The sequence below is a fragment of the Vidua macroura genome, chromosome 3, assembly GCF_024509145.1.
Source record: "Vidua macroura isolate BioBank_ID:100142 chromosome 3, ASM2450914v1, whole genome shotgun sequence".
Lineage (NCBI taxonomy): Eukaryota > Metazoa > Chordata > Aves > Passeriformes > Viduidae > Vidua > Vidua macroura.
The window spans coordinates 90,890,316-90,914,922 of record NC_071573.1 but is presented as its reverse complement, the minus strand read 5'-3'; the positions used below and the strand labels follow the sequence as shown (position 1 = coordinate 90,914,922).

Sequence of the window (24,607 nt, the reverse complement as noted above, 5' to 3'; positions counted from 1 at the left end):
CCACTGAGTTAATTGGACTTTATTTAAACAGATCAGAGATGATTCAGGGCATGAATATAAAAGGTAACAAAGTTTTCTGTTATGCTAAGTTAATTAGCAAAAATAAAATTATTCTTGAAATGGAGATAGTTTCAAGGAGGACTTGACTAAAGAAAAGTGCATCATAAATGGTATGGAAAAACTGGAAAGGGAAATACTCCATTTTTACACTGTATGAGCAACAAACCAAATACAATAAAATTATTTAGGAACACTTTTAAAAATAGAAAAGGAGGAGCACTGTAACAAACTGTGGAAGTCATTGCTTCTAGTTTCAGTGGAAATCAGAGGTTCAGATGGGCTCAGAAAACAATTAAGCAAAATTGTTGGGAAAAACACGTAAAGACCTATTAGCCAGACATAATGACTTGCCTCAGGAAGCTGCTAACTGGCAGCTTGCTCAAAGACAGAAAGTTGGGAAGCATCGTTGCGAACTTGCCTTACCCTTCTGTTCTCCTCTACTCATCTATTCCTGGCCACTGCCAGAGATGTAACCGTGATTGGAGAGTTCATTAGCCTTATGCAACAGGAGGGCTTAGAGAACAAAATAAGAGCCAGTTTGATGAAAGCAATAGCACAATGTCATTCTTTTATTCTGAAGAGGCCAGTGAACCCAAACAGAAAAGTACAGGTCACAGACCTGTGATACATGTTGGTGTCATTTAGTTTTGATAACACTGAAAGTGATAAGTCCCTTAAAAGTCATCTTTGTCACTGTTCACTTCCCATTCCTAATCTATCTCATCTGCTTAAAAGGTACATTCTGCAGAACAGAGACTGTTCCTTGCACCATGTTGCTAAGGGCAGATCCAATACTCTAATCACCATGAAAACATTGCAATAAATCATACATTTTTTTTGTGCTGAAAAGGTCTTTTTTTGTGCTTTTGAAAGGTCTTTATTTCCTTTAAATAACCAAATTATTTATTAAAAAAAAAAAAGCTGTGTTCCTCTTCCTTTTTGTTCCTCAAAATATTTAATTTGAAAGCATCTATCTAGTTTCAGATCACACCAAAGGTCCTCTGCTATTTCCAAATGGGTGAGAAGAATATTCCAGGTAAAATAATTTTAAGAAAAAAGTTTTATTTCAAATTCTATTTTCTCTGTCTTCTGAGCTCTTGACTGCAATGTAGCATTCAAACTGCTTAATTGTAAGCAGTTTAACATCTTTTATGGAGTCTAAATTTAACATCTTTTATGGAGTCGTAATAAATTTATCTTCGCTTCTACAAAAATTACTTTCAGGGCTCACATATATTTATGAAGTTAAGAAGAATTTTTTTTAACATATTTAAACTTGCTGACTGAAATTAACATTGGGCATTCCTTGACTTAACAAAAAAAAAAAAAAAAAAAAAAAAAAAAAAAAAAAAAAAAAAGTAAACAGACATCCCCTTTTCAATTTCCATATATGGTTCAGAGACATTTTCAGGAAAGGTGTCTTGTAATTTGTTCTATCTGTATTTGGATTTGTGCCCTGATCATTAAATGTGTTTTCTTTTAAATATTTGTAGACTAGATGGAGGAGAGAATACTGCAGATGGTACATGTTCATTTTCATATATCAAAAACATTTTTTTTTCTGTAAAATAAATAAAAAGAAGTTTTAAAACCCCTTTTAGTACTTGGCTGTTAATAAGCACATGGACCAAGAAAAGCATGGTACAGCAGTGCACTTTTTTATATATTTGCATTGCACACCCTTGGAAATGATATCTTTAACATATAGGAATGATGTTAGGCAATTCTGTTCCCAGCTGGAAAGCAGAGGAAATCAGATTCTCATATTGCTTTCAGTTTGTCTGAATTTGAAGAACTGTGCATTCTACTATTCTAATTTGTATTACAGCAGCATAACTCTACTGACATGAATGAAGATACTTCTAATTTACAGTAGAGTGAATGAGACTACAATCAGGATTTTTCACTTCAAATATGTTCTGCATTGGTGGACATTAATAATGAAGATGGCATGAGCTAACCAACAGCTAATTTTTCTTATCTGATCACTACTAGAAACAGAGCAAATTATCTTAGCTTTGACTTATTTTAATGGTGCTAGTCAGCTAATAAATCAATAGAGTGTTGCTCATACTCTTGTTATATCGGGGGAATAATACCTTTGCAAGTTTTTAAATTGTTTAAAACAAGACCCTGCTTAACAGGATCCTGCTTTCTACATTCAAAGAGAAAAATGCCTGAGGTTGCCTAAACAAGGGTAATTGCTGAATGCTTCTCATATCCCCAGTTCAAAAAATTTAGCAGTATGTTTGAGGACTATCTCTTATGTTGAAATTAGTTTTAAATCTTTAACCTACAATTCATCACCGAATTGATGCTAAGACAAGGACAGATCTAAAGGAAGCATGGTGTTGCAAATGCATTTTGTGATGGAACATCATTGTTTACTTATAAGGGTAACTGATTAATTCATTCAAAAAAGTATAGTAAAATACCAATTTATCTTTTGTGGTCCTTTTCACCTCACTGTCTGATGGCCACTATCCTTATCCCTCCAATGAAATTTATGGCTGTATAGATTTTTAACCCTGGCTTTTTCTTTCAGTCTTCCTTTCTTGCTCTTACCTTGTTTCTACTTGCTCATTTATCGTCTTCACTATGTAGTTAATAATAGTCCATCTGCTTCTCAGAAACTACTTAGTACTGCTGCCAGGGAGCAGCACTTCCACTTTGAAATACCATTATAGGAGGAAAGATACCAGAGGATCTTCATGGGCAATATCTGGAATTTGACTGGCCAGGATGACTCAAGTAAATAAACATTAAGGTGGGTAGTTTTCTAGTCTCAGGGGCATATTTCAGGAGACAAAAGAACAGAAAAAAACTGTTACATGAGGAAACAAAGGGGAAGGGGAAGGGGAAGGAAAAAAGGAAAAGGGAAGGAAAAAAGGAAAGGGGAAGGAAAAGGAAAGGAAAAGAGGAAAAGAGGAAAAGAGGAAAAGAGGAAAAGAGGAAAAAAAGAGGAGGAAAAGAGGAAAAAAGAGGAAAAAAAGAGGAAAAAAGAGGAAAAAAAGAGAAAAAAAAGAGAAAAAAAAAAGAGGAAGAAATGAGGAAAAAAGAGGAAAAAAAGAGGAAAAAGAGGAAAAGAGGAAAAGAGGGAAAAAAGAGGGAAAAAAGAGGGGAAAAAAGAGGAAAAAAAAGAGGAAAAAAAGAGGAAAAGAGGGGAAGGGGAAGGGGAAGGGGAAGGGGAAGGGGAAGGGGAAGGGGAAGGAAAGGGAAAGGGAAGGGGAAAGGGAAAGGGAAAGGGAAAGGGAAAGGGAAAGGGAAAGGGAAAGGGAAAGGGAAAGGGAAAGGGAAAGGGAAAGGGAAAGGGAAAGGGAAAGGGAAAGGGAAAGGAAAGGAAAGGAAAGGAAAGGAAAGGAAAGGAAAGGAAAGGAAAGGAAAGGAAAGGAAAGGAGTCTATCTCTACTGCTAGCACAGCAGTCTGTTTCTCTTAAGTGCTTGTGTTCATGTGGTTTGCTTCCCGACAACAAAATCACCTGCTAAAATGTTCAACAAAGGCAGAAGAGAAACTCCACAGCTGAGCTGCCTCTTAAACCAACTTGCAAAAAATTCAAAATTAATTCTGGCCTGAAAAAAGGGCTCCAAATTTAATATGGTATTTGACTACTATGGAACTAATCCTCTGAATCAAATAGATTTTTAAATGAAAGGGTTAGTCTCTGACAGAAGAAAAAAATGCTGCCTATTTGTGTGATTAATAAAAATGTAGGTCTGCAATAAAATTATTGTTATGGAAGGGGAAATGTGTTTGACGAAGCTATAAACTTGGATGCTGAAGTAGGGTTTGTTTATTCTCTATGAATGTCAGTTCCTGTGAGCTATCAGATGCAATAAAGCATAAAATTCTGTTTGATTTATATTCACATGGTCTAATATCATATAATAAGTGATATTGAAAGCCACAAGACATATCTTCTAGGGCTGGTAATTTAATTTTTGGATTAGTGATGGAAAGTTATGGAATAGAAGAGATATCAATGTATGTGAATCTTATAGATAAATAAAGTACCAGAAAGTACTCTCTGAGATAAGAAGGTTAATAGATATACCATTGAATTTAAGCTTCTTTTATGTGCTGTGTCACCGGTATATTATTTGGTTATAGAAGTTTGTAAAACCACATGTTAAGCAGGCTTTGAACTGAAAAAAAAAACCAAAAAAAACCCAGTTAAAATAAGAATTACATAATTTTGAACATTTGCTGTACACTTCCATATGAACGGAACAGATTTAAACTGTTGCACCAAGATTGATGCCGATAGTATAATTAAAAGAAAAGATAAATCAGAACCAAAATTCATCAGGAGAATTGATTTAGCTAACACACTTTCACAAATTAGAAAGCCAGAGGGGGACAGCCATAATCATCTAGTCTGACCTCTTGCGTTCCATGTCATGTGATTTTTCTGAATTAATTCTCATCTCATCTAGCACTTATCTTTTAGAAAGACATTTGATCTTGATTTTAAAATGCATAGCAAAAATGGCTGCATTTGAAAACCATTTCCTTGGTAGCAGAGTACATGGTGAATATTTTCACTAAGTTTCACTCATACTTTAAAACTTAATCTGTTTTCACAGGCATGCTCATTTATACAACCAAGGATCAAATTAAGCTTTCTGGCTACAGATGCATGATGAGCATGTGTGTTTAGCTGATCACACCTGATCTTTGGGTCACCTGCCAGCTTCTTCAAGGTCATTGAAGAATAAGAGAACCAAGAACTAACAGTAGGAGTTCATGGGCTCAGCAATGATTTTTTGTCTACCTTTTCATTCTGGGATCTGTTAGCTAACCCATTTTTAATCTTTATAATGCATGCTGCGTTGATTTATTTACTAGCCTGCTCCCTGATCAGAATGTGTGGTATCAATCAAAACCAAGTCTTCCTATTCTCTAGGAATACTGAATTTAGGCAGCTAATTAATCTGCATAATCTATTATTTATGTATTTATCAATCAAATTTGTAATCTTGTTGAAAGAAAGAATGAGTCTTATGACAAGTTTTTCACAAATTCATGTTTTTCCTAAATACTTATGCCTTTTTAATTCCATTCCTTACTATTCATAGGAATCATAGAATGGCTTGGGTTGGTATGGAAGACCTTGAAGATCATCTAGTCCCAACCCCTCTACTATAGGCAAGGAACTTTCCAGCAGACAAGGTTGCTTAAAGCTCCATCCAACCTGGCCTTGAAGACTTCCAGGCATGGGATATCCACAACTTCTCTGGGCAGCCTGTTTTGGTTCCTCACTACCTTCACAGTAAACAACTTCTTCCTGATGGCTCATATAAACTTATTCTCTTTCAGGTTAAATCCATCCCTTACCTTGTCTTATCACTTCTTACTTTTGTAAAAAGTCCCTCTCCATCTTTCTCTTCAGTTACTGGGAAGCTACAATTAAGTCACCCTTAAACCACCTCTTTTCCAGCCTGAGCAATCCCAGTTCTTTTAACCTTTCCTGGTAGGAGAGGTGCTTCATCCCTCTGATCACCTTGATGGCCCTCTAGACTAACTCCAAAGGGTCGATGTCCTTCCTGTGCTGGGGACCTCAGAGCTGCATGCAGCACTGCAGGTGGAGTCACTACTGGTGTCAGAAGAAGAAACTTTATGTCAAAAAAGACATTACAAGATTTTTTTTTTTGTGCAACTTGGAAGCAAATAGTAGAATTACAAACATTTTAGCAGAGGAAACAAGCTGGACCATGAGTGTGATTGTGAGTCTGTTATTGATTACCAAATGGTCATTCTCTAAATCTCTTCACCACTAGCAAAGACCATGACAAGCTCCTTAAATAGGGTTCCACACTGTCACGAGAGTTTAAATCACTTCTCAATATTCTTCGCACTCCTCAACTAATATAACCTTAGGTGTTTTCATTAGCTGCAGAGTATCTAATCTTTGTTTATGGTGTTTTCAAACCCTACCCTTCTAATTTATGTAAGACAGATGCTGATCCTTCCTGTATATCTGAGTATATTTCACTCTGTAACATATTTAGACTAAAAGGTTCACTCAAGTTCCCTGTGGAATAAGAAAGAAATTTTTTCTTTGTTTAACAAGGAACTAAAGCAAGGTAAGTAGGTCTATAGAAATAGGAGGAGGTATTCCAGGTGTAGGTATGCTGCATTGAACTTTGAAGGCAGTAGAGAAGGCTGCACACTGCTAAAAAACAATTGGGTAGCCTAAAGTACTGTCTAGAGCTAAGCACTCTATGCACGGTGTTAATGAATGAATATCTGCCTCTCTATTATGCTTGTGTTGGAAGTAGAGTGGCATCAAAACACTTCCTCCATTTCTATGGAGGTGCAGACCCTGCACTGAAATGCTTAACTGAGCTAGTTGTGCCATGTCCCAATAGAAATGGCGCTTTTATCAGACTCATTAAATTATTCAGATATGAAGTGATCAGATTGCCTGAATAAGAGGGGATTTTATCAGTCAAGCAGGGACAAGTTCAGACCTATCCCTTCTCCTTCAGAGACTGTACACTTGGCAAAGTATGAAAATATTTCAAGAAGTAATGACCAGAAGCCAGGAAATGCTGTTTAACTAGCACTTCTGGGTTCTCTTGAACTGCTTTCTGCCAGCTGAGCCCGCTTCAGAATAGCTGAGGGGTAGTTGCTGTATCGAGATCCCAAGCTGGATGTTGAAACATCCTCAGCGCAGTGAATGTATGCTAAACTCAAGCTACAGTGAGGTCTCACAATCTTCAAATCCACTGAAACCTCCCATTTATCTGCTCAGCTCTCTTAGAGATTTTCCCACTAGTGTTGGGAAACCCACAGTGTTCCTGTTTTAGTGTAACTTTCAAAGCAGCACAGAAATGAGGCATCCTCATTTAGCCACTGTTTTTTAATGGCTCCTTTAAGCCTGTGCTTCCTCCCTCCGCAGCCTTCCACAGCCTTTAATTTACAAATATCTTGAATATATCTGGAATCTAATGTAGAAAGGTCTAAAGGGAAGTGCTTGTGTGAGAAACCGATGAGAAGCAGAGTCAGAACAGGGACAGGCAAACTGGAAGTAGGGTCGCGGAGGGATGAGGAGCTGAGAATGAGCTGAAACGGGGGGGAGGAAGAGCGGGGGAGGCATGCAGAGATGCGGGGGTGTGTGAGGGTGCGTGTGCATGTTTTGGGGAACAAAAATCGACATCGTCTGAAACGGACGTGACTTTTCCAGCCGGGGCGGGTGCACTCCAGCACCTGAGGCATGCAACCTACCCTGACCAGCCTTTTCCACGGTAGTGCAGGGGGTGAAGCCTCCCCCGTGGAGGCTGCACCCCTTGCCCGGTCGGGAAAAGGCTCGTCAGGGCGGGTTGGGGACCGACGCGGATCCCCAGCCTGTTCCCGCATTGGTTCCCGTAAGTTCCCGCGTCATTTTTCTCCCCACACCCCGCTTTTCGCACTGGCAACCACAAGCCTCGATGGACGGGCGGGAGAAAGCTCGGATGCTCTGAGAGGGTCTGGGTTTGGGTTTGTTGGTTGTTGTTTTTTTTCCCAGCCTCCGGAACAACCACTAGGGATGTCCGGGATTCAACCGGAGGAGGGTTCCCCTCCGTACAGGAATTGGACGAGTGGGTCGGAACTAAATGAAACGCGGGAGGCTCTTTTAACCCCTTCCTCCGACTACGATGATGAGGAGTTCCTGCGATATCTCTGGAAGGAGTATTTGCATCCCAAGGAATATGAATGGGCGCTGATCGCCGGCTACATCGTCGTATTCATTGTGGCTCTCGTTGGGAACGTCTTGGGTGAGTCGAGCTCCCCAAAACTTCCCGTTCTCCCTTCCCGAGATGGGTTTTGCACGGAGGATGGCTGGAAACCGGGGTGGGTTTGGCACACCCCGCTGGAAAGGCGGCAGTCCCCAGCCGAAGGGGAAAGTTCGGGCTGCGCGGAAAGGGCCATAAAAAGCGCTCCCCCTAGGCGGGCGAGGGGCTGCGGAGGCGGCCGCTGGCGTCCAGGGCCGGGCACGGGGAGCGGGGCGGCGGAGCGCACGGCCGCGGCTGCCGGCCGGCTCCCGCCCCTGTCCCCCGGGCCGAGGTGCTGAACCCTCCCGGCACGGCGGCGGCTCCGCCTCTCAGCCCGCTCCGGAGGATGCTGCTCCCCGCTCGCGCAGCCCCGGCCCGGCGCTGGGCATATCGAGCGCGGGGTGATTCTCCGGGACAGAAACGGGGGCGCGGGACGTGGGCACCGGGACGGCGCCCGGCCCGTGACGGCAGCGGGCGGGGTCCCCTCAGCTGCCGGCGGGCGCGGAACGTGCGGCGCCTTCCCCGGCGGCGCAGCGGCCGCGCTCCGTCCCCCGCGGTCGGAGCGGAGCGGAGCGGAGCGGAGCGGGGACGTGGGGCGGGGGCGAGGCGGCCCCTCCCGGCCGCTCATTGAGGGAACGAGGCGGGGCGGCGCCTCTCCTGGAGCCCGCCTCCTCCCGCTTCCATTCATCCTTGAAGGAGGCGGCGGGGGCGGCGGCGCTGCTCCGCGGCCGCCTCGAAGCGAGCAGTAGGGGCGCTGGAGTGAGATGGATAGCTGAGGATAGTGAAGGGAGGGAGGGAGGGAGGGAGGGCACGGGTGGGCTGGGGCGGCGGGCCAGAGGGGTCTGGCCGTCAGCAGCCCGCCCGCTGCCCCCCACCGCTCCTCTTCGCTCCTCGTCTCTCCTTTTCGCTCCCCCGAGCCCGCTGCCGCCCACGGCAGGGGAACAGGCAGTGAGGAAGGTGGCCACGCGTGTGCACACACCCGCCCGGGGCGGCCGGGCCCCCTCCCGGGCTGCGGGTGGCAGGGGCAGCGGAGCAGGCGCTGCTCCTCAGCAGCTCTGCGTTTATGAATGGACGCGGTGCCGGGAGCCGGCTCCGCCAGGAGGAACCCCTGGGCTGCGGTCACGGCCATTGGCATTCCCTGTGTCCATCCCCGTGATACTGCCGTGAACGGAGCGCGCTGGGCCCCGCCCCGCCATACGGGTCTTTCATTCATGTTTTTCAGAAGGAATTGTGCATGTCAGGGCTGTCACTGCAAACTCTACAGGTTTCCCGAAGTGAGATGCAAATGAGACTGCAGCCAAAGGCAATATTTTAGAGGCATTTTTTAAAATTTCAACGGATTGATGATGGTGGTTTTTTTCTTAGTAATTCTGTAGCGTTGCCCTAAGTGCCTGTGAGCGCATCTGCTCTGTCCATTGCTCGGCAGCCAGCTTGATCAACACTGTAAAGATAACAGCCCTTGCAAAGAGGCTTTATTTTAAACTAGGATAAAAGCTGTCCTTTTTCATGATTTTGAGCAAAGACTATTTTAGGAGAACCACCTGTGCTTGCCTATTATCCTCCACTGATACTGTAGACAAGCTGTCCTCTCACCTGTAAGAATTCAAGGTCAGATCTTCAGCTATAGGAGCTTTTGCCCTGTTTACACTTTTCCCCTCTGAAGCCACGAGGAGAAAAACTTTCCTCTCTGTGCACCCACAAATAGAGATTATTCCACTGTGGATGTTTAGCTGTTCTTTCCTTGCATTTGGAGCACATTAACTCTTTGCTTGGGATGGAAACTGGCATCTGGCTCTGCACCCACCTGAATTCCATCATTTACTGGATGGAATGTCCACCTTTTGTCCTCTGAAATCTCTCCGAGTTGTAGTACGTGATATCAAATCTCTGTCTTAAAATGGACAGAGAGTAGCTGAACACCTTTCTATCCACTCTTCTAAATCACAGTAAATCCTACAATAGATCATTCAGCTTTACAGCTGGACTCAATGATCTTAAAGGTCTTTTCCAACCTAAATGATTCTATGATCCTCCTCAAGCTGTTTGCTCCATATTGCTGGTTCTGTTCTTGGATGAATTGTTTGTGGTGTCTGCAGGTGCTTGGGAGCTGAATACTGTCTCATCTTTATTCAAGAAAGCTCACACTGCACTGATTGCAGGCCCATGTGGTTCTGAGGAGAGAAATGGATGTGGTCTAATGCTCTTTACAAAGACATTTTTGAGGATCTTTTTTACTACCAGTGAAATCTGATATAGGACAGTGCACATGTTGATATGTCTGAGAAACTGATTTCTGCTTCTTGAAAAATCCATATTCAAGCTTAATCTGGGATTTAGTCATGGACCTTCTCAAAGAAGAGCAGGAGTGCTTCTAAAGAGTGTTTTAGTGACTACTAATGCTTTATAGTATCATCCTTAATGATGCATTGAGTTCCTTTGCTTATATTTGCCCAGTGTTGCAGAATTCCTGGCATGGGGAGTCAATGCTTTGGTTCTATTTTTAACACATCCTGTTCAAATAACACTTAAGCAACTGGGGGAAACCCTCCCGTTCCATGTGGGGTGCTGAAAATTACATTTCTGCCTCTTATTTTGGTTTGTGCACTCACATATGATAAGGAGCGTCCCAGAAATTGTATCTGTGCAAGTGGAAGGCATAGCACATCCCTTAGATATTAGTAACAAACTGAATTGAAGCATTCTGACAGTTAATTAACAACCAAGGGTAGAATCAGAAGCTTGAACTTTGATTGACATCTATTGGGTTCTTGAGTTATATGCTATTATTAGTTGAATTCAGCAGGAATTCCACTAATAATAGCACATAACAAGATCTGCATTGCTATTTAGCTTTCAATTTAATTAGGAGAGTTGACACAAAGTATCCGAGCTGCGGCACAAACCAGCTAAAGTGAAAAACACGAGCAAGTCTCTGTATTTGAATGCAGATTTCAGTATTGAACACAGTGCTTCATGTCAATGATTTTCTTGTATGCCTGGCTTGGCTGCTCACCAGGTATTTCAGTGTAAGTCAAGGAAAAGAAACAGATTTTAAGATTATTTTATGACATATTTACATGAACATTAAGGGAATCTGAAATCTAGATGGCAATATCAGTATGATGAGTTATCCTATTTTCTACTTCACTTGGTCACTATTTATCACTAGAAGCAGAACAAGTGGAGGGTAAGGATTTTCTGTTTTGCAAGTAAGACCAAAAATTTTCTTCACTACTGCAGAGCAATGAAACTCTTGCAATTTCTTTGCACATCTAGTGCAAAACATAGAACTTCTTAATGTAGAATAGATGTTGACTGTAAAGACCTTTTTCTTCTTTATTTGAAAACATGTCGTTAAAAACATTGCTTGAAAATAGGAAACTAGATAATTAAAGAAGAAAAGGTATTTTTAGGATGTCTGGAGGTCTCTGGTTACTGATACCATTCCAGACTGATCAGTTGAAGTAGTTACTGGAGTACTGCTAGTACTGAAGTCTTACTGGAGTAAGACTACAAGGGGTTGAAAGGTAATGTACAACTACATATCTTTAACTCTGTTTATACATATGACGAATGCAAGTGACCCTTGTTGAAGTTATTCATTCATGTGGGTCAGGAGTTTTCTAATGAAATGGTTTCTCTCAGGGAACATGCATTCATCAAAATGAAAATGTGCAGCAGAAATTACTTGGTTTGATCAAAGACTGAAGGCAAAGCAAGCAACCTTCTGGCATCCCACCAGCTGGGCTGCTGGGCTCTTGGCAGGCCTTCTCAGAGCTGGCAGGAGCTGCAATCTTTAGCACATACAGGCTGCCAGTGCCCAGCTTGAAAGTCCTCAACACTGCTGGCTTCCAAGGGTAAGAGACCATGCAGTATATCAGTGAGAAGTCTCAGAAACTTTATTTACTCACACAGTTTGGTGATATTTGTTTTTCATTCCAACTTAGAAAGAGATTGTAAGAGATTTACCCTTCTCTGGATAGATGTATTATTTATTATCTATTTTACAGTAACTGCTAGTTTTGCTGAGATCTGTAAGGACCCAACTATACTCCTTTCTTCCAAGAGTTCATAGTCTGACTCATAGAGTTCAACAGTCTCCATTTGATTTTTCTAGGGCTAGAGCAGAAAAAAATCAGTGTACGGCTCTCATACCAGAGTCCTGCTCAATGCCTATGAATAGGCAACTCTCTCAAATGCTGCTCTGTTGTAATTTTAAAGATATCCAGTGAATACTGAGGTCTAGGCATACATGCCTATGTTGGTAGAATTGGATGAGTCATGTATTCTCTTAAATGATCTTCATGAATCCCATTTTGTTGCTGTAGATGAGGCATATTTCATTTAATTACATTTTAAATTATTACATTTCATTTTTTTCAGATTCCTTGGGGAACCTGGCATTGAAAGGACTTTATAATACCAGCATAAGAGTCACCTTTATCTGTTGGATGAGTAACTAGAATGGCTTTATCACTGTTAAGAAGACAGCACATAAATGAAACAATATGTATATATTTTTTTTCTACCTAAGACAGAGAAAGTAGGAGCTCAATTTATAGAAGAGTTTGAGTATCAACTGATATCATTGTTATTTGCATAATATAGGGATTACTCACCATCTTTCAAAACAAAAAAAATTGAAGGGTTTGGGATTTTTTTTTGTTTATAAAGCATATTTTATTTTTTGTGTTGCATGTCAAGAGAAACCTTCTTTGTTTTCTTGGACATAAGCAGCTGACTTACTTTCTGTCTCACAAGTGGAATGTGTCAGAAAAGAACTATAATGGACTGTTCCCCAGGGGAAGGGGTGCCAGGAGCTGAAGGCAGCAGCAAGACTGACAGGGCAGTGTACTCACCAACACAGTCCCACAGTGCCTGAGAGCTGGGTAGGTCTGAGGATGTTTACCAGGTTTCTGTCACCTCCCAGCAATCACCAGACAAATCTATTGTGATGAAACAGGTCTGAGGTTAAGCCAGAAAAAAAAAAGTCAGTGGATGAGTTTTGCAATCAAATTCAGCAAGGCAAAACCATACTTGCAACCTGGTCTTTGCCTCAGCTTAGTGTGAGAGCCTGAACTTAAATGCAGCTCTAGGGCAAAAGGCTGACTCCCAAAAGAGTACTCCAAAACTCCAAAAACTCTGTTCCCCGAAGCTTGGTCACAGCTTACATGCTGCCCCATACCAGAGCTGGCCTCCAGCATGGACAGCCAGCTCCTAGACAGGGGCAGAGGTTGCAGAACCTGGGGGTGCACTCAGCTCTGACAGAACTGTGCTCTTTCTCCTGGTTCTTAGCACAGTAAGACTGCAAGGATTTTAGCCAGTTTGTGGAATATTATATTGACAATAAGGATCTGTGATACAGATTCAGAAGTTGTATAATAGGCAAGATATTTGCTGGAACATGTCACTAGCATAGTGAATTGTATTTTCTTTGTATGTCCTGCAGATAAGGCACTATGTCTTACATCTCCAATAGAAACAGACATGGACATGGAAAGGTTTCTCCTAGTGCAACTCATGTTGCAGTGACTGATGGATGCCTTTTGAAGCATATTTTTTCAAAGTTGCACAGCATTTCAGCTATGAAACACACCTTCATTTTAATGTCATGCAGCTTTAAATTGCATCAGTGAAGTGTGAAATCTTTTTGTCATAATGTCATATACAGTATGACATCAAAATTTCTGACTCTTCCACCTGTAATAGGAAGTGTGGATAAAGAGTTTGTAGCCTTTATTTGTAATAATATCAATTATTATTATTAAACGTCTAGTCAATCATTATAGCCAGCTCTGCAGAGATTACTGGGTTTACCAGTTAATACTGGTAATGATTTGAGGGATGGAGGGTGGATATTTTAAACCAATCTGTCTGTCTTAATCCATACAGTTAGATTAGGAAAGCTCTGTGATAGAACCTTTTGCTTCCTCCAGAGATGACCAAACCAGGTATTTTGGACAGTCTGTTTTTATAGCATAGTTGATCCTCTGCTAATAACTTCAATTTCCATTAGATTGTTGAATACCTAAGATTACGTAATGTGGCCGAGTTAGAAAATTATTCCAGTGCCAATTAGATGGTTGTGCTATTACTCCCAGTTGTGATCCATAGAAATAAGCTTCCAGTACACTGAATTAAGTTCTTGTTTTCTTCTCTAATGCCTTGATAATCCAGTTTTTAAGATGTAGAAATGTGCTGGAGCAAATGAGTAACCCAAAACCCACAACTCTTAACTCTTTGGTACAATAGAACACGTGGTAGGTAGAAAACCTCAGAAAACATATTGCTTCAAGCAAACTAGTTGCTGTTATCTGTGTTTTTTTATTTATGTAGATGCTCACTGTCTTTTGTAGGTGACAGTTCCCCATTAGTACATTCCAGTGAAGCTGATGTTCAACAAATTACTTTGGGATTTCATGTGTTCTGTGTTATTCAACTACGTTTTTTTCAGTTTTGGTATTTTTCCTGTGTGATGGAACCTACACATGCACACTTGTTTATATGTGATACACAGGGAGCATGACCTAGCCACCTGCTCCTTTTGTTGTGGTTCTAACGATTCCTTCACACATGTTTGAACACATTTGGTGTTTCCTGTTGATGAGGAGCTATTGCCTCACTGATAGGCTATGTCATTCCTTTGCTCAGAGTATTGTCTGTCTTTTTAGCTATCACATCGTGTATTCAAGGACAGTTCTTATCTGCCAGGCATTGTTACCAGACAGAGGATTTTTTTTTCAGTATTGCCTTTATAATAAACATTGTATAAAACAGTGTATTTTCTTTTCTTTGTGTCATTCTTTCTATTACTTTTCAATGTAAGCCTGGTGGTAATGTCGGTCTCCTTTCTTTCAGATAAGATTAGTTATGTAAAAATGAAATAATGTGTGAGTTTAGAGCTTCATAGTGGGTAAGAGATGGACAGCCTAAGGATTAGATAGCTCCCTATTCACAGAAGATATTGCTTTGTTTTAGATCTTTTGTTCTCATTGCTGGTTTCAAAAACCCCTAATTAAATATCCTCTGCAATTTAAAGTGCTACTTTCCCCTTAATCAAGATCATCAATGAAATTATTGAAAGACTCACAAGAAGCCTTCCTTAAATAAGCTTAATCTTAAGCACCTAATTTTTAGACTATTAAGTCAAAGCAGAAGAATCCTTAATCAGGAATCATTCATAATGAAGGTAGTTTTAATGACAGCATTTTTCCTTCCAGCAGTATACATTCAGTGTTTTCACAGGGACCTAGCTCTCCAGAATTCCCTTTGGTAGCATATCTACTTAGCTTTCCTTTCAACCTTGTGTTGCTTGACACCCCACCACTCAGATCTTGATTTGCAGCAGGTAATATCACCAAAAGAGAACAAGAGGAAGAATTCCATATGGAGAACCAATTAATTGTGAGGAGAAAATAATTGGGGGTGGGGGGGGTACCAAATGACTTCTAGATGACTATATTATGATATTTCAGTCGAACAGTTGTGAGACTGAATTACCAAAGCAAAATAAAATCATTGTTGTTTAGAATGAAAGATGATAATTCTTTGTTTACTTCCGTCTGGGATTTATTATTCATCAAACCTAGATAAGAGATAAGGTCATTCCTTTATATATGAAAATGTCAGTTATTGCTGGTTATGGAAATTACATTTCTATTTTGGTCAGGAAGTTGCACTGAAAGATGACCCATTGAATAAGAGGATGACAAGACTTCTAGAGTGTAAGGGACATGATTTAGGGTTGACATGTAGAAAACAAATTGACAGCTAACCCAGGAGTCCACCAGTGGAAGGACTGCAGCACAGTGTTTAATATGCTCAAGACAGCATAAATCTTCCAGGAGGCAAGCAGCTGCACTTTATACCAGATGGAGCCTTTTTATTGTTTTCATTTTCAGCTTGAGATGCAATGAGCTGTGCTAATTGATTAAACACCATTACAGCCTCTAATTAAAATGCCTCAGGACACTAAACCACAGGGACTAAATTTGTACGTGAAAAATACCAATCTCACTACATTGTCATACTAGAGAAGGTTTTTTTCTTCAGGAATATGATGTGAAGGCTTTCTTGATGGATTTTTAACTTCAATCCATCTTAAAATTTAACTCTGATTTTAACCTTTTTTTTTTTTGTCCTTGTTGGGACTTTCCTGTGAGACGTTTTCTGGAGAGCGGGACATCATCAGTGTTTGGAGGATGGCTCCAGAAAAAAGCTTCGTTATCACAGAACTGTCCTGGCTTATGGAGAGCCTCCACAAATTTTTCCAGACGCTTTCAGCCGGGCGATTTCAGCTGGTTTCTGAGCCTTTACTGACACTATGTGGAAGAGGTGGGAACAACAAGTGCTTCGCTTTTTAAAGCTCTGCTGAAGTCTGAAAAAAGTAAAGGAACGTGTCCCCGGTGAGATGAAGTATCTTGGGCAGTCTAACAGCCATTAGAAAAACAGCTGTTCCTTGTGAAACCTGGCCTGCCTGTTTGCACTTGCAGGAATAGCTCTAACTCTGAGTGGTTTTGTAAAATAAAAGCAAAAATATGGAAAATAATACAATACATTGGACAGGTAATTAGGTTCCATTAGCAGTAGGGAAAATCATGCACAGCAGAAGCGTGTTTCATAACTGCTTTTTTACATTTCTCTCCTTTCTAATCCTCTTTTCTTCAGTGTCTGTGTTAACACCATTTTCCCCACTTTCTTTCTCAGTCCCATTTATGGTTAGGAACATCAAAGGCTGCATAAAAGCTTTACACATAATGCTAAATTGAAGTTTTATTAAATTATTTTTCTATTTCACAGATTTTTTGATGGAGGTCTAAAGAGCTTAGTTTGGGCCACTTTCCTGTGCTCCAACTAAACAGGAACCCTGTTAACACTGTAGTATCTCCCAAGCTTTTTGGGAAGGCTGCTGCTGGCCTCATCTCCTATTTTATGATTTTGAAGTGCTTTTTGGTAAAATACACTCCCAACTGAGAATCTTTACTACCTTTCATATCCTTTCTTCTGTTCTTTGAGATAAGTGGAAACTCACAGCTCTCTGCTATTTCTGTTTGGGTAGGCAGATGGCATTTCACCTCTATGGAACGAACTTTCCCTAGCACGTTACTTGAGTGTTTCTGTGTGAGCTCAGTGCCTCTCTGTAAAACTGTCTGAGATGAAAATATGTAATTAAAGGAGTGCAAGTGAAGAGTATATGAAATTCTTTTGTTCTGACACTTAACTAGCTGCACAATATTCAGTGGCATAGTCAAACTATTTTTCATGCCTATAAAATAGCAGGTTTTGAGCACAGATTAGAGAATCTTTCTTGATGAGCTGCTAAAACACTATCAATGAAGCTATTGTCCAAGACTACTGAGTAACCTTGGACTGTAGTAAACTCAGAAAGAGTGAGTCTGGAAGGAAGGTATTCAACTAACTTTATGTCATATAGGACTTATTTATGACTTTTTATCATCTGTCCTATTCAAATAACTCATAGCAGATCTTCACAGCTTTTTAGCCTTGCACTGAAAGAAAACATTACCAATGCTTGAGGCCGGTTGAAAACAGTGCTGCAAACAGCAGAGGGCAATAAGGGAAGAGAAAGCTGACTTGGTTTTAAATTACTCCCTCTTTAGAGGCTTTTTTTCATAAGTTCTCTCTCTCTCTCTCTTTTTTTTTTTTTTCCCAATACATTCATGGAATGAGTTTCTGAGATATTTAATTATTATGGTAATATGTAAATATTTATGTAAACTTAAAGCTGATTAAGGTGCTCTTGTGCTATGTGAAATAGCACAAGCATTAGCAGAGAAATACAAAGTAACAAATTATCTTGCATTTCTATGCTTGCTAGCTATTGGGCTTTTTCACCTTCCAGGTGCCTATCCCCACAGATTAGAATTCAGTGGAATTCAGGGGTAGTTTCTGTACCTTGGCTTTCCTGAACACTGCTACACCCTGAGTAACAAGAGGCATGGTCTTTTATGTTACTCTGAGGAACAGCAAATACTGAAGTTCGTCTGAATTCCATCTATGTTAAGCCAGTGGGATCTGGAAGGTTTAGTACATGGCAGGGAATTAGGAGTCCAAGTTTCTCATCCAGTGTCTGATTTACTATAGGGCCTTTAATGACTTCTGTTCTGCACTTCACTTTCTTTGTGTCAGAGATGAAAATGGTAGTAATTCTTAGATCTCTGGGGTATCACAAGGTTTCATTTGCTCATACAGTCTTGAACTCAACATGCAGAATGCTATGAATTGATTTCTGATACAACTGGCTGTCAGTGAGATTGACCTCATATTTGTCAATTTAATGGATTTATTTTACCAGAAATAATGTTTATGTTCAGGTCTTTTTCACATAGACCAGCACAGGAATGGGAATAGGCCTGGTCAAAGACCAAACATATCTGCTTAAACCTTGCACCTTTAGGCATTAACATCCATGGCTGTAAATGATGTACTTGTCTGAACTGGGTAGAACACAGGACTGTTGAAACCATAATATGAGAAAAAAGTAGCCAAACTCTGAACTTTTAAGCAACTTTTTATTTAATTTTTGCCTGTTGATAAAAAGAATAAGAAGTACAGAAAAACATTGCCACTTAATATCAACTTTTGCCCAAGTAAAAGACAGGACCATACTCTCAATATGAATTGCACTTAAGACAAAGAACCAGCCATAAGTAAATGTCCAGATCTTCAAATTTTTAGAGTTAAATATTAAAATTATCGAAAGTGAAATGGTTTTTGCATTTTTTTTTCCCCCAGCATTGCATTACCAACTTCAAACAACATTCCAGGGGGGATTACTGTATTATGTATTACTTCCCTGTTAGGTGCTGCCTCTGTACTATCAGACTGTAACTGTGGTAACCCATGCACAAGTGACAGTGATAAAGCTCTGATTTGTTATGTTGTAATTATCATGCAATGCTGTAGAAATAATTACTTTGGTAGGTACTGTAAATCTTCCAAATGGGAAGAAAATACAATCAATATGATGTTTCCTTTAAGCCTTTAATTTATAAGCCTTGCCTTTTAGGTGTCTGAGGCCAAAACTAAGAAAACTTGAAATTCTGTATTCAGGAAGAAAACAGAAGAAATTTATATTGTGTTCTTTTCAAAACCAGTGCACGAACAATGAAGATCTTTGTAGAGAGGTTTTCATTTGCATTTATGACAGGATGATACATCTTTAGCAAAAATTAAAATTATACAAGCTACAGAATCCAGAGCTATCTCTGCAACACATTAAAATATATGAAGAGCATATGTTGCATCACAACAGAGGTTTTAGATGAACCTTGGAAGCCTATATCTTAAGGTAGTTAATAAAATCACCTGGTCTTAGAGAAACTAAAGGCCACCTAGCATCTCCCTTTCTCTGTGTCCTAGTCTAAGTGTCTAAACATAGCCCTCATAAAGAAGTACTGCAATCTCAGCTCCTGCCACTGCACTGGTAAGAGCTTGAAAGCATATTCTGCCAGTTTTGGTCACTGCACTCTCACCAGGAAGGTTCAATTCTGTCTGAAAGTGTCCAGAGAGCAGCAACAAGGATGGTTGCAGAAGTTCTTGAAATGACTGAGAGTAAAAGATAAAGAACTCTGAAGTTCTGAGGAAATATATAACAAAAATCCTTACATATGTGAAACATTGCCAGGAAAAAAAACTTCCTGCCTATCTGCAGAAAAAAAAAAAATGTATATAAATAGCAGCAAAATAAAAGTAGATTAGAGATGAGCAGAATTTTTTTTTTGTAGGGAAGATAATTTAACTGTGCAACACATTTAAGAGATGTGTGGTATCTTCAAATATAACACATTTTCAAATGTAAACTTGACAACAGTTGCTTAGGTGTAATCTTGCTGTAGTTCTGTTGCACTAGAGACATAAGACAAGATTTGTGGAGTGAAGTGATATATTTTATGAGATCAACTGATATAGCTGGAAGATAGACAGAAGCTTTCAGGCACGTCATCCTTCTCAGGATCTAAAGAAGCATCTGATCTCAAAAGCTTATGTGCCTTAAAGTATGTGTATTTTTTTTCCCCAGCTATTTTAGCAAGTTTAATGACTATAGGAGAGTGGCTTAACTCTGGCAGATTCCATTTCAGATTTGGGCAACATCTTGAGGACCTTTTTAGCTCAATTTTTTAACATTCTCTGATCTGTTTAGTATATCTAAATTAAGCATTGTGCTATATCCTGACAGATTAGGAGACTTTGAATCTTCATCTAGATGTGCATGATGGATGGATAATTGTTTGCAGGGAAGATCCTTTGATGTACAGTGAATTGCATTCTTGTCTTAGAAAAAGTATTGTGGTTTTGGAAAATGTTGTGCATCAGTTTTTAAAGATCTTTGGGTGAATGAATTTAAAAATCTAAATAATTCAAAAGCTTTTGATTGCACCAGTCAGGGTTTGACTTCCAAAATTATTTTAAAAATTACTTTTCTGCTATTTTCTTACACTTAATTATGGTATTTTTAATTCAGCAGCTTATGAATTTAGTGTAGATTGATTTGCCTCATTTCTAAAAGTCTTTCAGTTTGAAAAAGAGTGACATAAAATATACAAAACAAGGTTTAAAGTTACATCTTATAAAGTGCCTGCTATGTGCTGCTTTTGATCGTCATCAAAAATGTAACAGTTAATACAGTAAAAATTACTTTTATTAACTTAATTAAAATCACAGTTACCCAGAAAATTGTTACAGATTCTCTGCAGATGCAATAGATATATTAAATCCAGCAAAACATTTTATAAAATTATATTTGTACAGCTTGCAAGCTTCTGTGTTGTAGTAATTTGATTTAAGCATCATGCTATCACAAGAAAAGAAATAAACTATTACAGGTATAGATGTGTATTGCTGTAGACTAGAGCCAACGGCTTTAAAGAGAAATGAAGAAAGTTGTATGAGCAGTTAGTGAAGATTAACTACCAGAGAAGTAAGATGCTTTATATATTGTATTATTTCCCACACTGCAGTCTGTGGAAAGGTATTCTTTGTGTATCAAGAATCTGTCTACATGTACCCTCTTGTTTCCACTGTAAAAGAAAACACATGGTTCTTGCACTGAACTGCATATTCAGATATTCTGTGTTGAACAAAGGACACAAACATTTCCTTAATTCCACAAAGCCAAATGTTTTCCTCTTAAAGCATTTCCTAAGTCATTTCCATCTCACTAACTTGTCTTTCCAAATTCAGTTTGCCTTGCAGTGTGGAAGAATCATCACATGCGGACCGTTACCAACTATTTCATAGTGAATCTTTCTCTGGCTGACATTCTGGTCACAATTACTTGTCTTCCAGCAACTTTAGTTGTGGACATCACAGAAACATGGTTCTTTGGGCAGACCCTCTGTAAAGTCATTCCCTACTTACAGGTATTATTTTTCTGTTTGTGTACACATTACCCATGTTATGAAAACCAGAAATGACAATAGCATCTTCCTAATACTTCTAATCCAATGGAAGTCCATACCTGATACCTAGTAGGTATCTCAGAGTACATGCTGAGGCCTAAAAGACTGTTCCACTTGGAATATGATTATGGATAATAAAGACTGGTTTTCATCCATCTGATTGTTGGACTTTGGCAATACATCTTTTGGGACATTTTTCTGATGCTCTTTACTTTTTGTGATTTTTTTTTAATGATTCAGAAGGGATGTAAAGCAATTAAAATATCTGTAAATAGAAATAAAGTCATTAATATTCTCTCTGTATGGATCTGAACAGCTACACAAGTGTCCAGGACAGAGAATCCAACTTCTGAAGGCAGTATGGGCTTTTTTTATGTTTACTGAATTTGTGTCAAAGTATCCAGGTTCACTGGGACTTGATCAGATTGTCTGCCTTAAGCAATAATTGCTTCTCATTTAACCATGGGCTTAACTAGTTTTGAAATCATTTGCATCAAAATTATTGATAAATACCTTTTCTAAGAATAGGTGTATGGATGAACTGACTGGGTAAACTAGAATGACAAGTGCTTGGCTTTGTAGTCATTAAAATTCAGAAGAATTAAGCAGTATTCACAGTGTATGCAGATCATCAGCTCTGTGCCTCCAGCACGATTTAGATTTGCAGAAGATACCGCTATGGCCAAAGAACCACATTGTCAAAGGCAAAGGTCTCCAGCAGCTATGAGCTCTACTTGATACAATCAAAATCAAAACTTTTGTTTTTTTTTCAAAACCTCCGTTCTAGTGAAAGAAAATCTGAAGAGTGAGTGATCACCAAGCATACAAATTGAAACAATAAAACTAAAGTGATAGGTTATTTCCTTTACTGAATAAAAGGTAAAATGTCTTAGTTCACCTTAAGCTGATTGTTGTCAAGGACTTTTTCATGAGATGCTGAGTTTCATTGTTCTTGTAAAAATAAAAAGCAAAATGTTGGCTCTGGTATGCTAATATAACATAGAAACCAACAAATAATTTTTTCTACAAAGAAAAAAATATAAAATTCACTGTCTAATGTTTAAAAGCTTTTTATCAGATAAAGTTTTATACATTCCCAGTTGATTACATTTTCTATTTCAAAATTTGATTTTGCAACACCTATTCTGTTTAGTTAGCATCTTAATGTGTGAATTGTCTTGTGGATTCTAGTAGGAGTACAGCAGATAAGGATATCTGTTTTAATTCTGTAAGAAGATATTTTAAAAGGAGTCTTTTTTGGGGGGAGTCTATTTAACAACTGCAGATAAAGAACTAACTATGTTGAAAATATAAATAATTTTTAAAACTCTGGGGGAAAAGTACAATAAATAATTTTTGAAACTGTGTGAAAAAGCCCTACATTTACATTTACATAATATTCCTTTTTCTTTAGACAGTTTCAGTCTCTGTGTCTGTCCTAACACTCAGCTGCATTGCTTTGGATCGATGGTATGCAATTTGTCACCCTTTGATGTTTAAAAGCACAGCCAAGCGAGCAAGGAACAGCATTATAATTATCTGGATTGTGTCCTGCATCATAATGATTCCTCAGGCTATTGTTATGGAGTGCAGCAGTGTGTTCCCAGGATTAGCCAATAAAACCACCTTGTTCACAGTGTGTGATGAGCACTGGGGAGGTGAGTCTGTCACTGACCATACAAGCTGGGTTTGTACTGCTATAAAGTAATCAAAATATCAGGAGATGTTAATATGAAGTCAAGTTGTATAAACATAACACAAAATATTCTTGATTATGTAAGCTTTCCTAGAGCTATAATTTTTTCAAATTTTGTGACATTTCTGTGGATTTCTTTTGTGTTGTTGAGCCTTAAAGTACATTTTAAATGAAGTTTAAATGAATGAGGCTGACTAGTGTCTTGACCATGTTAATGCTTCCCACAGAGTAGAAATGTTCCCACCCTTCAATGCTTATGCTTATATAATTCTGTGACTGATGTACATTGAAGGTTTACAAAGACTTCAGTACTTAGCCTTAAGAAGTAACTCTGCAAGAACAGTTTTCTGTTTACCTGATATTTTGCTAATTGCTGGCATTTGACTAGTGTTTATAGGTATCTCCTGGGAGTTCAATGCAAATTATGTGTCATTTACAGAGATGTCATCAATATAGGGTAGTGAGTTAATTTAAAATTTGAAATTTGTCATGGACAAAATAATTTAAATAACTTCGTGAAAGTAATCGGTTACAAATTAATCTATACAAGAAGTGTAACCCTGCCTTTCCAGATTAACTTTGAATCTAACGTGTTCTGTGTCTGACTGAAGCTGTAGGAAGCTGTAAGGATTGCCAGGGAGTAACTACTTCTATTTTGTCTTCGTTCACAGCAAGTGGTGTGAGCCGCCCACTCAGATGGTTAGGGCTCGACTCTGGTGGGCCTTGGCACACCTCCAATGCTAACAGAGTGCATGAGTTACATGCTGTGACTCTGACACTGGATATAATGGCCATCAGTAATACCATTATTCACACACAGGAAAATAAAGCCAAGTTTGCCAAAACATATAACTAAAAGGTGCCTGTTTAATAGCCTTGAGTCCGGCTGAAACACAATCAGATATTCTCCTAGAGCTGTCTCTGTAGAAGAAGAGTCCAGTCCTGTGAACAATTGTGATAAAATACAACTGGCTCACCTGTGCTTAATTATCATGATAAATTAGCTTAAACAGCCTTAACTGCTAAGGGCTCTTCCATGTGCTATTCTGGAAGCTCCTTTCCTGCTAACGGCTTTCACAGAGGCACCAGAGGATTCATGAGAAGACACTGGGTATCACATTCCCTGTTCTTTATCTCCTTCATCCCTGTTAGTCTTCTGGGACAAGGCAAGCGGGCAGAGGTGGCCACTAGCTCGCTGGTACTCATTGCTGACAAAGGTGTGCTCTAAGTTTGTAGCTGAGAGGAAGTCTCTGTTAAGCTGTATTGTGCTTAACATTGGAGAGGGCAAATCTGCTCTTCTAGTGATCTTCCTTCATCTGTGAAAAATTTTGTATCCCTTTCTGCTGCAGGATACTGCAGTAGTTATGTGACTATTTTCTTTCACAGCATTCATTCCAAGTACAATTTTTGTCCACTCATTTTGGCGCAGAACTTAATTATTCATGCCTTTATCACTTCAGGGTTAACTCTGCAGCAAAGATTCTTTTAATCTCAGCCTAGGAAATGATGTGCTTAATTAATTAGGAAGTCAAGAGAGCATTTCATCAGGGAATGTAATCTCAGAATTTCCAGATCTGCATTGGCCACTTTTTGATTCCCAATGGGAAAGTGTTGCTTTTGAGCTACAGAGTCTGTAGTAGGTTTAGAACTATTTTAAAGAGTGCATCTTGTTCAG

General features: G+C 39.4%; 1 protein-coding gene across 1 annotated transcript in view; it reads left to right on the top strand.

Moving 5' to 3' along the window:
• The first annotated feature begins 7,277 nt into the window (after positions 1–7,277).
• Positions 7,278–24,607, top strand: part of HCRTR2 (hypocretin receptor 2) — a 31,999-nt gene continuing 14,669 nt past the window's right edge. Inside the window, 5 exon segments of the mRNA XM_053974251.1 lie at positions 7,278–7,356; positions 7,359–7,428; positions 7,631–7,818; positions 21,019–21,197; positions 22,651–22,894. Coding sequence (XP_053830226.1) covers positions 7,278–7,356; positions 7,359–7,428; positions 7,631–7,818; positions 21,019–21,197; positions 22,651–22,894 — 760 coding nt within the window.